This window comes from Sceloporus undulatus, chromosome 10 (genome assembly GCF_019175285.1).
Source record: "Sceloporus undulatus isolate JIND9_A2432 ecotype Alabama chromosome 10, SceUnd_v1.1, whole genome shotgun sequence".
Classification (NCBI taxonomy): Eukaryota; Metazoa; Chordata; class Lepidosauria; order Squamata; family Phrynosomatidae; genus Sceloporus; species Sceloporus undulatus.
Genome location: NC_056531.1, coordinates 15,868,309 through 15,880,348, shown reverse-complemented (window position 1 = coordinate 15,880,348; position 12,040 = coordinate 15,868,309). Strand labels below are relative to the sequence as shown.

Here is a 12,040-nt window from a genome sequence, read left to right as displayed (position 1 = left end):
ATGATGATGATGATGATGATGATGATGATGATGATGATGATGATGATGATGATGCTGTGTGCCTTCAAGTCATTTCTGACTTATGGTGGCCCTAAAGTGACCCTATCATGGAGTTTTCTTGGCAGATTTTGTTCCAAGAGGGTTTGCTTTGCCTTCCTCTGAGGCTGAGATGGTGTGACTTGCCCAAAGTCCCCCAGTGGACTTCCATGGCTGAGTGGGGATTCAAACCCTGTTCTCCGGAGTTGTATTCCAATGCTCAAACCACACTGGTTCTCACTTGACTTGATAAAAAATGATATGTACATAGATAGGATTGTGACCCTGGTCAGTTTGGACCACTTTGTTGGTGTTCCTTCTCACATTAGTTGTTTTCCAAATCCTTGGCCCATTGCAATATAGAAGGGAAAGGTCTCGACCATAAACATAGAAACCTCAAAAGATATGGGGAGAAACCCACCAAAAATGTTATGGAATACAGTAGCAATTAATAATGAAATTTTTTTTTGCATTCATTCTCATTTATTTACGTTGGTTGTAAATAGTATTTTCATTATTGATCACTACTATAGTCCATAACATTTGTGGTGTTTCTATATTTGTGGTGGTCTCTTTTGGTTTGTTAAACATTGGATTGAAGACCGTAGTGTGGGACAAGGAAGGTAACTAGAAAGAAAACAAGGAGCTAAGAGCTCCAGATGGGGCTGTCTCCAAGATGGTTGTGTAATACCACGTTCTCTGTTCCACAATTATTTTGTTCCTCCTGTTAATGGCATTATCCCTTGCCTTTCCTCCAGTGATGCTGAAGGCACCATATCTTAACTCTGCTTCTACTTTACGTTTACAACATCCCTGAAAAGCAGGTCAGGCTAAATGTGTGGACTTGGCCCAAGGCTGCTCAGTGAGTTATGTCACTGAGTAGGAACACAAAGCTGGATTTTATTTTATTTATTTATGGGATTTATATCTTGCCTTTCTCCCAAAATGGGATTCAAGGTGGTTTGCAATAATTTAAAAAGACAAAACTAAAACATCAGTTACAAAAGTTTGTAAAAAAAACAATTAAATAATACTAATATTAAAACATAAGTTAAAACTACCACTACAGTGCACTGACACTGTGTTTGTGTACCTGTTTCTGGGTCTGTGGGGTCAGCTATAATTGACTACTGCAAACACAACCACCAACTTAAGTCCCAGTATATATTTCTAACCATGCAAGTTATATATTAAATTTGACACATGCAGTACCCCAAAAGTTCTGTGCACCCAATGCGGTGCCAGTCCTCAGGCCCGTTCTGCCTGTGTTGCTCAATTGTCTTGCAACATTTGGGTGCAAATCTTAAAACCCTAAATACAGAAATACAAAACGGAAGCAAATGTAATACAGTGTGCCCATGTTATACGCGGGCGTGCTATACACGATTTGAGCATATGTGCGGGGGCACAAGGGGTGGCGTGTCCCATTCAGATGAATGGGCTGCACGCCTATGGCTTCCCGTGCCGCCGCACGCACGAGGCGGAATTCGCCTTATGCGGAGGGGGCGCGGAATGGATGCGAGGTTCCACTGTATAGAAATTATCCTACAAAGAATTTACTCTTTTGTTCTCTTGTAAAGGCAGAACTGGAAATCCCGTATCCTTATTCCAGGTGAAAAGGGGCTGACCCTCTCCAGCTCCAGGTCTCTTTCCTCTTGTTGTGAACTCCACTAACAAGTCCAGCCTTTACCACCACCACCAGTTAGGCCAAACCAGTATTCATAAGGGTTATATATGGATGGAGGGGGTGAGCAAAGGAGGTTTAAGCTGGAGGCACTGAATATGAAGCTCCTGAGTTTCTCTCTCTCTCTCTCTCTCTCTCTCTCTTTTCCAGGGGTAGATTTTTGCAGCATAGTAAAGGTGGCACCAAACCCCACCACTGAGAATGGTCCAGAACAGAAACATGCTATTTTACAGGTAAGGGTGCCATTGAGAAAAAGATGAAAGTGGTACATTTGAAAAGGATCTTAATAGACCAAAAGCTAAATATGAGCCAAGAGTGTGATACAGCAGCTAAAGAAGTCAATGTAATTCTTAGCCACGTCAACAGGAGTATAGTGTCTTGATCGAGGGAAGTAATAGTACCATTTATTCTGCTTTGGTCAGACTTCCCTTGAATTCCTGTTTTTAAGTCCTTTAATTGTCTTTTACTTTCTGTATTAACAGTTTATTCATTCTATTTGTGCTTTTAAAATGTACACCACCTTGGATTCTGTGTTGGGGGTAAAGCAGTATATTAATTCATTAAAATATTTCCAATAGAAAGAAGGTGGAGAGAGAGGGGTACCCCACATCCCTGCAAACTTAAAGCAGATTTTCAAGGCAAGGAGAAGGAACCAGAACCAGGGTTCCTGCACTCATCCTTGTTCTTTTCTACCCTTTCCCTAGACTCTGGACTGCCTCCAGAAAGCTGTTATTGATGCTGACTCGGGAAAGGTGGATCAGCTGCTGGTCAGTTTCGCCAAACAGTGCCGACAGGAGCTGGCGTTCCGTTACCTGGCAGGGCAGAAAGGCGCCTACCCTGCAGTGCTGGCTGCCTGCCGCTTGGCCTCTGAGGACCGCTGCTCCCTGCTTAAGGCCCTCCATGCCCTCTCAGTGCTCCTAGATGGCCAGCCAGACCTCTTCGATGCCTCTGGGCAAGAGCTGGTGCTGCGGGTACTCCAGGAGAGCCACAACGATCCTGACCTGACCCTGGCCGGGGTCCGTTGCATTCGGCATGCCTGCCTCAAGCACGAACAAAACCGGCAGGACCTGGTGAAAGGTGGCATCCTCTCACTTCTGACCGGAGCAATTGTCCGTCATGGCGACCGGGCCGACGTGGTCCGCGAGGCCTGCTTGGGCCTCCGCATCATGACCTTTGACGATGACATCCGAGTGCCCTTTGGCCATGCCCACGACCATGCCAAGATGATTGTGGTGGAGCACAACGGCTTGAGGATCCTGATAGAAGCTGCCAAAGGTAAAAAGTATCCTCGCTTCCCTATTCACTTCTTTGTGAAAGCATTTCTACCTTAGTAAGGCGGGAAGACTCTTTTCCATTTACAGCAGGAGTGGCCACACTCTGGAGCCCAGATGGCTGCAGCATCATGTCGCAAGTACCATTTTAGAGGAAAGAAAGAGAGAATTTGGCACTTAAGCCACCTTTTAAACCAAGGGTAGGGCAAATGTAGAAGGCTGCAGGTAGCATTAGACAACCCAACCACATCCATTCTAGCAAAAAAGAAAAAGAAAGAAAAAGAAAAAAAAGAAATAATGAGAACTCCCCCTCATACCCTCTGGGGGACATGGGGGCATTCTCACCATGTTTGGGGGCATTCCAGGGCCATTTTAGGTTTAGGATAGGCCTTTTTTACCATCAGAAGGTAAGCCTAATCAGGAAATGGACATATAGCAGGTAAGAACCAGCGTTCCTATTTCAAACACAATTAAAATAATTACATTTAAACAAATAGGTTATATAGAGTATAAAATCATTACAAGCTATACAAAATTCTTCCTTGCCAAAAGAAGCCATCCTGAAAGTAATTGTACACTAAAAGGCTGCTAGAAAATGAGTGCTGTTTTGGTTCAACTAGTGGTTGTTGGGTTTTTTTTAAATGAAGAACAAAGCTTTGGGCAAAAACATTTTTGGCAGGGTGATACCCACTTCATGCCCACCCTGATTTACAGAGAGTGGGTTTGTTTATTTGATTTATAACCCATGCTCCTCCCAATCCAGGACACAAGTTAGTTTTAGTTAGTGTTACAACAAACTAAAACAAAGTGTGGCTAAAAGGTTAACAGTGTCCCCAAAAAAGCCCTTCTACCATCTGTTAAAAATCTATTTCTTTTTTCCTCCCCTCTCTCTCTCTCTCTCTCTGTCCCTCAGCCTTCACTGATGACTGCAGCGTTCTGAGTGAGGTCTGTGCCACTCTGGCTCGCCTGTCTGTCCGGAATGAGTTTTGCCAGGATATTGTGGACCTTGGAGGCCTAAACTTCATTGTAGCGCTCTTGGCTGACTGCATCGATCACCAGGTATTAGGAACATACATAACACCATGTCAGATTTATTTTATACATTTAACTTGGTCTCTTCTATGTGCAATGAGAGCAGCTTCCTGGACTCTCCAACAGAGAAGAGTCTTCTCCATCACCTGCTAGTTGGTCCTTCTAGGTCCACCACGGACCTAGAAGGACCAAGTAGCAGGTGATGGAGAAGTCTCTTCTCTGTTGGAGAGTCACACTTCAGATCATAAAGGTCCACATCCAGCCCTGTCTGAGTGCACTCTAGAGTTCCAGTGAACCATCCCATAATTTTGCAGTGGCTATTTTGGGTGATTGGAAATGATACCCCATGAGTAGTAGTGCCTTCTAGGTCTATGGCGGGGGGTGCTGTTTTGGGGTGGGCATCTGAAGTAAGACCACTTTGCGGAGCATTTTAACTTTTGCTCTGCCTTCTTTCACTGAAAAACATGTTTTTGGCCAAAAAAAAATTGAAAGATGACGGGGTTGTAGGGTAAGTCAGGGTCCAAAGGGCTACGTTGGACCTTCTTCACCATAGGCCTAACACCTCCAAACCCTTTCCTACTTGAGACACCAGGGAGTAAGTGTAGGACCTTCTGGATGCTCTGAACATTGAACTTCCCACATACTATCTAATTTATAGTCCTTATTGTTCCAGATAAAAAGCTGGTTCAGCTAGGTTTCCATCTTTTACTACATAAAACTATATACTATATTACTTCTCTTATTCTTGCAAATAAGCTAGTAACATGGGCTAGACAATGCAACTGTTAGGTAGATTTTTAAGTGGTTGACTGGCCGAATGCAAAGGGTGCTCTGCAATAGCTTTTCATCTTGGAGAGAAGTAACCAATGGGATGCCACAGGTCCTTGTCCCAGTGCTATTCAACATCTTTATCAAACAAACAAACAGCGTCACTTATATACCACTTCATACTGAACTAACTGTCTAAGCGGTTTACAACTGTAAGCTAATCAATGACTTGGATGAAAGAATAGAGGGCCTGCTTATCAAATTTGCAGATAACCCCAAATTTGGAGGCGTAGCTAATACCTCAGAGAACAGGATCAGAATTCAAAATGACCTTAACAGATTCAAAAACTGGGCCAAAACTAAAAAAATGAATTTCAACAGGGAGAAATATAGGATACTACATAAAAATGAAATGCATAGACATAGTATGAGGGACACCTGGATTGACAATAGTACATGAGAAAAGTATCTAAGAGTGTTAGTGGACCACAAACTGAACATGAATCAGCAATGTGATGCTGCAGCTAGAAAAGCCAATGCAATCCTAGGCCACATCAATAGGAGTGTAATGTCTAGATTGAAGGAAGATCAAACTTCTGGAAAGGATATTCCACCTAAACATTAGGAAGAACTTCCAAACAGTAAGAGCTGTTCAGCAGTTAAATAATACATAGCCTTGGAATTTGAAGTCTCCTTCTTTGGAGGCTTCTAAACAGATGGCTGGATGGCCATCTGTTGGGCATGCTTTGATTATGTTTTCTTGCAGGAGAGGGAAGGTTGGACTGAATAGCCCTTGGGGTCTCTTCCAATTCTATGATTTTATGCATCTTCATCTGACCCAATATTCTCTACTCTGACTGGCAGTGGCTGTCCAGGATCTCGGGCAGAGAAGAGGTGTATTACCATCCGCCTGGTACTGGGTTGAACCTGATTTCCTATCATTTGGATGTGATTGCTCACCTTTAGTTGCTCACATCAATAGGAGGTGAAGAGCCCTGAAGCTAGAGCAAACTGAGTGCAAAATTATTTTCACATAGAATTGCCTACCAGCTTCCTGAGATGCAGAAATGCAACTGCACTCTCAAGTCTCTCATTAATCAGTAACTGCCTCTGACACTGGATACCAATAGCTAACTCCCTGAATTTATCCAATTCTCCTCTTGTGCCAATCAGTTTGGTAGCAGCTCTATGTTCTTTAAAGTCTTCTTGAATATGGATAAGTGTGCAATTTTGAAATAATGGGCTAACTTTTTGCTCAGACTATTTGTTCATCAGTTCCAATTTTCAGTTTTGAAAGGCAGCAGAATCTTAGTTGTTTTCTTACATCTGTATCCCTTAATTGGAAAAAACCCTAACACCCTCTTTCAAAAAGCTCACCTATTAGCATTATTTTGGATAGACTGTGTTGCTTGTTGCTCACAGTCAGAATGACTCTGACCCATTTTGACCCCCTCCGTTTGCTGCCGCAAACGGGTGAGAGATGCGGATTCGAAGTCCGAGAAAATGGAGGGACAACTTTTAAAATAATTCCTCGTGGAATTATGTATTATTTTGTAAAATATTTATACCCTGCCCTATATCTGAAGTATCTGATATATTTAAATGTCTCAATGTCAGCAGCCATCTCTTAAGGGTAAGATTGTTGCCAAAAGATAACAAAGGAAAACGTTAATTTAAAGGTTTGCTTTGAAATTATGGAGCGCCTGAGGATGTCTTTGTAACTACCCTTCAATTGTGGATTTCAGGACCTGGTGAAGCAGGTGCTGAGTGCCATCCGGGCCATTGCGGGCAACGATGATGTGAAAGACGCCATTGTCAATGCTGGTGGGACTGACCTCATTGTGCTGGCCATGAGCCGTCATCTTGGAAGCCCTCAGGTACATCATGAGATGGGGACAGGGTCACACAAAGTGATGGCTTAGCTGGAGTGGTTCTGAATCCTTTGTGCACAATCTGCTCCTGACAATGACTGCCCTCCAGGGTGCCACCTCAGTGCTACAGCCCTCTTTGTTTTCATTGGCAGTTTACTCCTCTTAGTTCTGTAGGATCAATTTCCCCTCTTTTCTGTCCAGGACGTCTTCTCGTTGTCTAATGAGTCTCAAGTGTGTAGCTGCAGTGCACTGACTATCTCCTCCAGGAGGGTCACCAGTATGCATTTGTCTACATAGTCTTGGTGTGTAGCTACAGTGCACTGACCTTCTCCTCCAGGAGGGCCACTAGTTTGCACTTGTAGTCTGAGGTTTTCTGGCAAGAAGACAAACATGGCATAGGCATTGCAGCAGACAATGACAGATCCTTGTTCTCCATCCCTGCAGGGTTTTCTTCCCTGCTCCTCTTTCAGACTGTAATAGCTCTTACTGATCTGACTGCATGCACTGCAAGGTGTATATCACTTGCTTTCAGAGACTGAGTTCCAAAGACCAAGTTATATTTGAAGGGATATCATACTGAAGATGGAGAATAGGACCCAGAGAAATAGATTCAAACTACAGGAAAAGAGATTTCATCTTGGCATTAGGAAATTTCCTGAGAGTAAGAGCTGTTGGACACTGGAAGATGCTGCTGCCTTGGAGGTGCAGTCTCCTTTTTCTGGAAGTTTTTAAACAGAGGCTGAATGGGCAGCTGTTGCGGGTCTTTTGATATTCCTTTATGGCAGAACGGCGACTGGATGGCCCTTAAGGTCTCATCCAGTTCTATGATTCTCTGTAGAGTCAGTAGTTGCTAACTCTCTTCCTAAGCAAGTCAGTGACTCTATGAAACCCTATCCCTTTAACTATGTGTGCAGGGAAAGTACACTGCCCAAAACAAACAACTTCCCCACACAGGAAACACTGTCAAATAGTCATGGATGAACCCCAAACACAGCTCACCTTCTGCTCTTTTCTCAGAGATATCCTGGACCTGTGCCACACAGGGCTTTATAGGTCCTAACCAGCACTTTGCATTACCCAACCTCCCAGTGGATTCACCAGCCAAGCTGACAGGAAGCCACCACTGGATGGTGAAAATGATTTATTATGAAGCTTTGTACAAGAAGAACATAATCAGAGCCAGCTGGCTGGTGTGTGAGGGAGATGGAGATTGTGGTCCAAAATATATCTGGGGAGGATGCCAGGCATAAGAGATGCGGTATCCATATTTTGCTGTTCAAAGGAGTTTTGCTATCCTCTAGCGAAAGAACCTGTATCCTGCATTCCAGTACTAGGAAGTAGATGCACCAAAATTTCAGTTCTTCTATTTTGCTACTGTCTGACTCGGACTACTTCATAAATTGCAAATGTATTAATATTAATGTTGGTAATCATTTAAATTATTATTAACATATTTCGATTAGTAATTACAAATTTACTGTCATAAAATTGTAACACAAGCATTTCATCCCCACCGTGTGAATCATTTAGCAACTTAGACAGATGGAACATAAAATGTATTTGTTTGAGTGCAATTTCTGGACAGGCAAACTTTCCTTAATTCTTATGAAAGTAAAATATGCAACTCACTAGGCATGTAATAATATAAGCTTTTAATTTTAAGCTGGAGTCCGTACATTTCTACTAACTCTGACTCCGATTCCACCTGAAATTGCTTCTGACTCCCAGCTCCCCATCCCAGCTCCTTTCCTCATGGTGTCCCTTTTTCCTCCTAGGTGTGTGAGCAGAGTTGTGCAGCGTTGTGCATGCTGGCCTTGCGTAAGCCAGAAAACTGTCGGGTCATCATGGAAATGGTGGGGCCTTGGCAGCACTCCAGGCCATGAAGACTCACCCCAGGGAGGTCGGTGTGCAGGTACCACGATATCTTTTGCTGTCAAGAAATGGCAGTGCGGTCCTCTTCTTCTCCATTACCTCTAAGCACCAAAGTGACTTCTAATGGAAAAGATGTCAAGGTCCTTTTGGTGACAACCCTTATCCCTAAGGTCCACTCTGGTCATTTAGGGCAGGGCCTTTAGTGTGGTTACACCTACTGCATGGAAAGTCAGACATTAGACAAAATAGATGCATTTTTTCAGCCCTACTCAAAACAGCCACAAAGCTGCCATTTTATACCTGAAGGAAGAAGAGAATTCCTGGGGCCGCCACTGTAGAAGTCCTGCTGAAAAATCAAAATGGCCTCTGAAGTTCTTGTTTGTATTCATGAAATTGCATAACTGATAAATACAGATGGTGTGTGGGTAAGAGGGTCAGGGTTTAGGAAGAAGTGAGATCTAAAACAGGGAAGGTAATATCTATTGCTAGATGATTTACAGCAGACTGTCAACTATCTTAGGTCCTTCCCAACAGTTTCTGTATCTCTTGCTTTACTTTCTATGCCTCACCTGCTCTTTCCTCTTTCTTTGCCTTATTCTTCTTTCTTTCTTTTACTTTTGCTTTCTCACTGTGTCTTCTTTATTTTTCACCTCTTTTGCCTCTCCCCAGATTAACAGGCTGCTGCAAATAGGGCAGCTAGCACAGACCTGAAGCGATTCCCTTGTGCCAGATGTCTGAAATTGGGTTGAGAGCAGCTTTTGCAGTTTGCACAGCAAAAAAAATGACCCACCCTTCTTATGCTAGATTGTTTCATGAGAAAACAGTAGCAGTCTGTTTGTGGTCTAACTACAGCCCACCCTCCCCAACCTCAGGCTTGCCATTCATGGATTTAAGCATTCGTGGATGGCAAGCCCCGTTGACCCTAATGAGAATATGTGCATGTGGCTGTGTTAGAGAGGCCGTGCATGCGCAGCCATTGAAAACCACGGGACTTGATGTCCTGCAGTTTTTTTCATCCACGGGGTGGTGGGGGGGTCCGGAATGGAACTCCCATGGATACTAGGACCAACTGTAAAAGCATGAATGGGTCATACTTATCTGGCAGGGGAGACACCATGATCACGAATTGGCCACTGCAGTGGGACCCTCAGGGGACTGCACAGGCAGCCCAGAATAAAAAAAGGAGATGAACAAAAAACAGAAAATGATCTGACATCCACTTTAGGTTTTTTTTTAAAAGGGGTATTTTTTGATATTAAGCAACACTTGAAAATCCTGCAATCTGATGAAAAGATGACTGTTCTTTGTGATTCAGCCTTTTTTTTCAGTTCAGAAAAATAAAAAAGACAGACTAGGGAAAGAGGAGTTCAAAGCTGCAAAAATTGCCTGTAGTCACATTTTACCCACCACTGTTTTAAATAGAATCACCAGAGTGAAAACTGTAGTGGGCTCCTATACCTTTAATGCTTGTGCAGAAGAGGGAATTTCACCAGGGGTTGCTTACCATGTAACCCAGTAACAAGTGATACTGGTTGAAATTCCCTCTCTTACACAATCAGGTGCCGTCTCCAGTTTTTAATCTGACAGCCTAGTTGTAAAAGCTCATCTAAGACTTGCTTCAACAAAACAGAAGTGAATAGCATGCTTTTTCACAACCTAATTGTTGTTCTCTTTCCTTCTCCTTCCATCCAGAAACAGGCTTGCATGCTGATCCGTAACCTTGTGGCCCACACCCAGGATTTTTCCCAACTCATCTTGGAGATGGGAGCTGAGAACTTGATCACGGAGGCCCGGGCGGCTCACCGGGACTGTGATGATGTGGCCAAAGCTGCCTTGAGGGACCTTGGCTGCAAGGTGGAACTTCGGGAACTCTGGACGGGCCAGAAGGGAGACCTGGCACGTTGAAGGACATCAGAACGGTCAAGTTGGCAGTGCCTGTAGACTTCCAGGGTGGGTGGGTGGTTGTGGAAAGCATGGATCAGAATATATCCAGACCAAACAGTCAAAAAGTAGGAAAGAGTGTGTTCTGAATGGCCTCCCACCTCCTGGAAAGACATATGACTGACTTGTTATGCAGGCACGGTTGCTTTGCTGTATAGCCAAAGTCCAAGCTCTCTCCTTCACCATAATTTATAGTCTCTTGCACTTTGCTTACAGGCTAAAGCAGTGGTTCCCAAATTCCAGTTTTTAGGTGTCTCGGACTACAGCTCCCTGAACATCAGCCAAGGTTGTCGAGGCTTCTGGAGCTGAAGTCAAAAATACCTGGAGGAGGGCTAGAGTTTGAGAACCACAGCGCTCAAGTCGTCCTTGTTTGTGCTGTGAGTCCTTGTAGGTTCTTTGAACAGGCCCCGGTTGCCAAACAGGATATGGTAGGAGTACCGTTTTTGTTGCCCTGGTAGACCCATGTGTGTCATACATTGTAAAAGCTGTATACGACTTTATTTCAGTTACTCTGCAAAAAAAATGTGTGTTGGTAGGGTCTTGGAAAGAGTTTAGGGTTTCCACAATGAAAATTGGAGAGGGCTCCTATACCTTTAAGGTCCCTCTTCTACACAACCATTAAAGGTACAGAAGACCTCTCCAGTTCACACTCTGGCAATCCTGAAATAAAATAATGGGCCTCCCATGGCACTCATGTTCCCATGAAAAGTCTTCTTGCCAGTGCTAGGCCTCTGCTCCTGTGGCAACTAATCCTGCTTACTGTTAATATTGTTTGCTCTTGTGAGTGTCCTGCCCGCCGGCCCCTTTTCACTCTTTGCTGTCCTTCAGATGTTCCCTTGTGTTATCATGTCATTTAAAAGAAACTGCATGTCTCTGGGTTGTTTTTATGCACGAACCCCTGCCCCTCTTTAGTCTTGTGACTGTTGTCCCACAACCATGGCCATTAAGATTGCCTGACTACAAACTGGAACAGCAATTTGATAGTGGAACAGACTGCCTTGAAGAATGAAGGAGAGGCATCTTTGGAGGTCTTTAAGCAGAGGTTGGAAGGACATCTTTCAGGAGTGCTTTAGCTGTGGATTCCTGTATGGCAGGGGGTTAGAGCCCCTTCTAACTTTAAGGTGCTATGGAAAGGGCTCCTTTCCCCTTAATGGTTGTGTAGAAGAGGGAAATTCAGCAAGTGTTGCTTGTTGTGCAACCAGGGAACAAGCAACAGAAATTCCCTCTTCTACACAACCAGTAACAGTCCAGGAGCCTTCTCCAGTTTTTACTCTGTATCTACTTCAAGTCCATCAGAAGAGGTGTAAGATGGTCACCTCCACTTCCTAGCCCAAGACAATGAAAGCAAAGACCACCACCCCTTGTTCTTGGACTCCAACCCCTATCTGCCACAACTAGCATGGCCCATGGTTTAGGACAGACTTGTGCTGTCAGCTGCAAAGGAGCTACAGTAGTGAAAGAGGACTGTGTGGCTTCATGGTGTGCTTCCAGTGAAACTTCCATCATGCCCTGTTGGTGTTGTTGTGTGCCTTCAAGTCATTTCCAACTTGTGGGGACTCTATCAT

General features: G+C 43.9%; 1 protein-coding gene across 1 annotated transcript in view; it reads left to right on the top strand.

The window, feature by feature from the left end:
• The window catches only part of ARMC6 (armadillo repeat containing 6), a 12,108-nt gene extending 774 nt beyond the window's left edge, over positions 1-11,334 (top strand). The window contains 7 exon segments of the mRNA XM_042442066.1: positions 1,871-1,953; positions 2,425-2,995; positions 3,905-4,050; positions 6,537-6,668; positions 8,438-8,510; positions 8,513-8,574; positions 10,227-11,334. Of these exon segments, the coding sequence (XP_042298000.1) occupies positions 1,871-1,953; positions 2,425-2,995; positions 3,905-4,050; positions 6,537-6,668; positions 8,438-8,510; positions 8,513-8,574; positions 10,227-10,439 (1,280 nt within the window). The 3' untranslated portion in view covers positions 10,440-11,334.
• Positions 11,335-12,040: the final 706 nt, after the last annotated feature.